The 3353-nt window shown below is 43.2% G+C and overlaps 1 protein-coding gene across 1 annotated transcript; it reads left to right on the top strand.

Moving 5' to 3' along the window:
- Nucleotides 1-240: 240 nt before the first annotated feature.
- LOC104165400 (tropomyosin alpha-1 chain-like) lies at nt 241-3002 on the top strand (the record flags this gene model as incomplete). Its single annotated transcript, XM_009705018.1, has 7 exons — nt 241-374; nt 666-783; nt 1111-1181; nt 1436-1511; nt 2147-2209; nt 2290-2359; nt 2913-3002. Coding segments are annotated over 7 exons (615 nt in total), but the record flags the coding sequence as incomplete, so codon positions are not given.
- Nucleotides 3003-3353: the final 351 nt, after the last annotated feature.

Genomic DNA, 3353 nt, shown 5'->3' with positions numbered 1-3353 from the left:
CAGGAATGATAAGTACCATAAAAAAGAAAGGAGAAGTACATACTCCATACCTTGAAAATTCCTGAGATGCCTGAGTTTAAACAAACAAAAAGCACAGACACAGAGGTTCCTAGAGCTTCCCTGCACAGACCGAGGAGAAGCCCTTGCAGTTTTAAGGAACGCTGATTAGTTGAGAACTTTTGTCAGCCAGTGAGTGCCTTGCACGTAACCTCAGTGCTGGGGGGGTTCTGTTTCCTGTAGGCTGAAGGTGAGGTGGCCGCTCTGAACAGACGGATCCAGCTTGTGGAAGAGGAGCTGGATCGTGCCCAAGAACGGCTGGCCACAGCCCTGCAGAAACTGGAGGAGGCTGAGAAAGCAGCGGATGAGAGCGAGAGGTACGTTTGCTTTTTTTCCTTTTTTTGGTAAAAAATTAAAAAAATTGCATATATATGAATAAAATATTCCTGTATAATTTAGTATCTGCATGTGCTAATGTGGATTGCAGGTCAGAGACTCGGAACTTTTTAATAAGCTTGAATAAGTGATTCTGTTAGCCTTGAAGAACATGGCAGTATGGTCATAACGGGCCACTTTTTGGTTACAAATATTGACATCCACATTAGCACCTTTGAGATAAAAGTCCTAAAATGCTTCTACACTAAACACACTTGCTTTGACTTCTGCAGAGGAATGAAGGTTATTGAGAACAGAGCAATGAAAGATGAAGAGAAAATGGAAATTCAGGAAATGCAACTGAAGGAGGCTAAGCATATTGCTGAAGAAGCCGACCGCAAATACGAAGAGGTAAAAGGGATAAGGAAATGATTAAACATATGGGAGAAACGTGAACAACTTTGTTACTCTTCAGTTGAGTCATTCTTTGTACGCTTTGAGCTGTGCGATGGTTCGACTTTGGAACGTTCCCAAAAAGGGGCAATTTTAATAGTGACTTTAGATATTTAATGCTAAGCACACTGCAAAATCTAACTTGTTTGGGGAAAAAGCCTGTCACGTCTGTGCACGTATGTTTTAATCTAATTTCATCATTCAGAAAGAAAGCACGAGCATAGTCCTTCGAGAGAAACATAAGAAATTACAGACTGCCTTGATACAGCTAGTGTCTCTTTACAGGTTGCCCGTAAACTGGTTATTTTGGAGGGTGAACTGGAAAGAGCCGAGGAGCGTGCAGAGGTGTCCGAAGTGTGAGTAACATCATGTACACGGAAGCAGTTTAGAATACAGTAAAGGTCAAAGCTGTATCTCATTCAAAAAAGCTACCCCTGGTAGGCAGGCATGTAGTGTATGTTGAAAAGCTTTTTTGTCCCCTGTATACCCAGTTTTCTCCTTTCAGACTGAACAATTATAACTACTTCCTCCCTTGTATTTTTAGACTTCTTGAAAATTAAGTTAAGTCGTAACAGGAACAGTAGTAATTTATACTTTTTTTTTTTAATAGTAAATGTAGCGACCTTGAAGAGGAGTTAAAGAACGTCACTAACAACCTGAAGTCTTTGGAAGCTCAATCTGAAAAGGTCGGTTCTTTCAGTAAACTAAGGGATAGGGGCAAAGTCAAAACTTGTAAAGAAAACGCATAGAAATAATCCAGAAGAACAAAGTGAAAGGGTTTAGCTGCCTGCCTGTTTAACAGAGACTGTTGATAACGCCAAATCAGTTCTCCCCAAGTCCAAGTCAGTAATCTGATAATTATCTGCAACACTGCTTCAAGGCAGGACTGGAATCTCCGTTTCCCACACCAGTATGCTGCTGACTGCTCTCGATTTCCGGATCTTGCTCTTCTTGTGGGTTTTGCCCTCGTAATAAAAAAAAATTGTTAAAACGCTCGATTTCATTAAACGGTTGTTTCTGGCTAGCCTAACTTGGAATGGAAGGCCTCACGTTCTCTTGCGCATTCAGCCGTTTTTGTGCTGCACAAGAACGTAAGCCCGTTAAGGTGGAAGATGACGCACGAAGGAACTTGGACGTCCCCGGTCTTGAAATGATGGTTTGTGAGCCAGAGCCTGAAATGTCCTGGTGAGGAGGAGAAAAGTACAGAAGGGGTGTTTGCAGCTGTTGTAAAAGGAAAAGTGGTTATAAATAGGGCACGGTTTCATAAACATTTATTATTGTTGCTACAACTTCCCTTAAAGAGTGTTTATTGTTTTCACAGTACTCGGAAAAAGAAGATAAATACGAAGAAGAAATCAAGATTCTCTCTGACAAGCTTAAAGAAGTAAGTTTGTCCATCCCCAAACTGTACTTTGGCTTCATTTTTTTTAACAGCATCCAGTTACTCTATTTAAATTTTTTTAGGCTGAAACTCGTGCTGAATTTGCAGAGAGAACGGTTGCCAAACTGGAAAAGTCTATTGATGACCTGGAAGGTACGAAATTACTTGAGTTTCATCTAAAAGTGGTCCATTTCAAATCAGAAAACAAAATTCTAGGAGCGGGTATTAGGTTTTATAGGGAAAGGACAGCAGTACTCGTGAGGCGTAGTGGTAGATCGGCATGACGTGCCCACCGGGCGTGTCTGTCCAGCGTGGTACCTCCTGGGCCGGGGTGTTTTCCTGAAAGAGGTTCTCTTTCCAAAGTTGGTAACAATAACCTGATTTTGGCCAACTCGCAGATACGTGGACTAGAGGGCTCTTTCTATTAATAACAAGATCACAACCCTCCTTCATCTGATTACCGAAAAATAATGTTGTGAGATTGAAAAAAAGTAAACGTAGATGAAGCTTCTGACCTGGCAGCTGCGTGGATTTTTTGCTCTCATACTGATACTCAGTTACACATCTGTTTTCTTCTTTTGTTTTCCTCCCCAACTGCTCTGGCTGCTGCCTTCTGACCGTCTTCGTGTCTCCTACTGTGCCTCTTCTCTGGACTGTTTTTCTGCATTTCTTGCTGACGCGCACCTTCTGCCCTCGTACCCGATAGACGAGCTCTACGCTCAGAAGCTGAAGTACAAAGCGATCAGTGAGGAGCTTGACCATGCTCTCAATGACATGACCTCTTTGTGATCTGTGCCTGCGCGGGGGTACGGGGGCTGCTCTGACTCGCTCCATTTCTTACGCTTTTCTTGCCTGTAATACCTGTCACTTCTGTGCAACTTCCACAAGCGATCCTTCCGTCTCCTCTGTAAGAACTGAGCTCAATAAAAACAACTTACCTCTACCTTTCAGCTTTTGGGGGTTATTTCCTTATAACTCACCTAAAATACACTAGTGATGACCCTGCAAATAGGTTCAGCTCTTCACGCCGGGGACAGGCAGGTGCAGTCGGCACAGGTGCCCCCCTCAGCCGGGACAGGACCCAGCGCGCTGGCAAACGCCTGAATTTTAGTGTTCCCAAGGACGCGCGTGGGAGCGAAAAGCTCCG

Source organism: Cariama cristata, unplaced genomic scaffold (assembly GCF_000690535.1).
Source record: "Cariama cristata isolate BGI_N322 unplaced genomic scaffold, ASM69053v1 scaffold39717, whole genome shotgun sequence".
Classification (NCBI taxonomy): Eukaryota; Metazoa; Chordata; class Aves; order Cariamiformes; family Cariamidae; genus Cariama; species Cariama cristata.
This window is presented reverse-complemented; position numbering and strand designations above follow the sequence as displayed.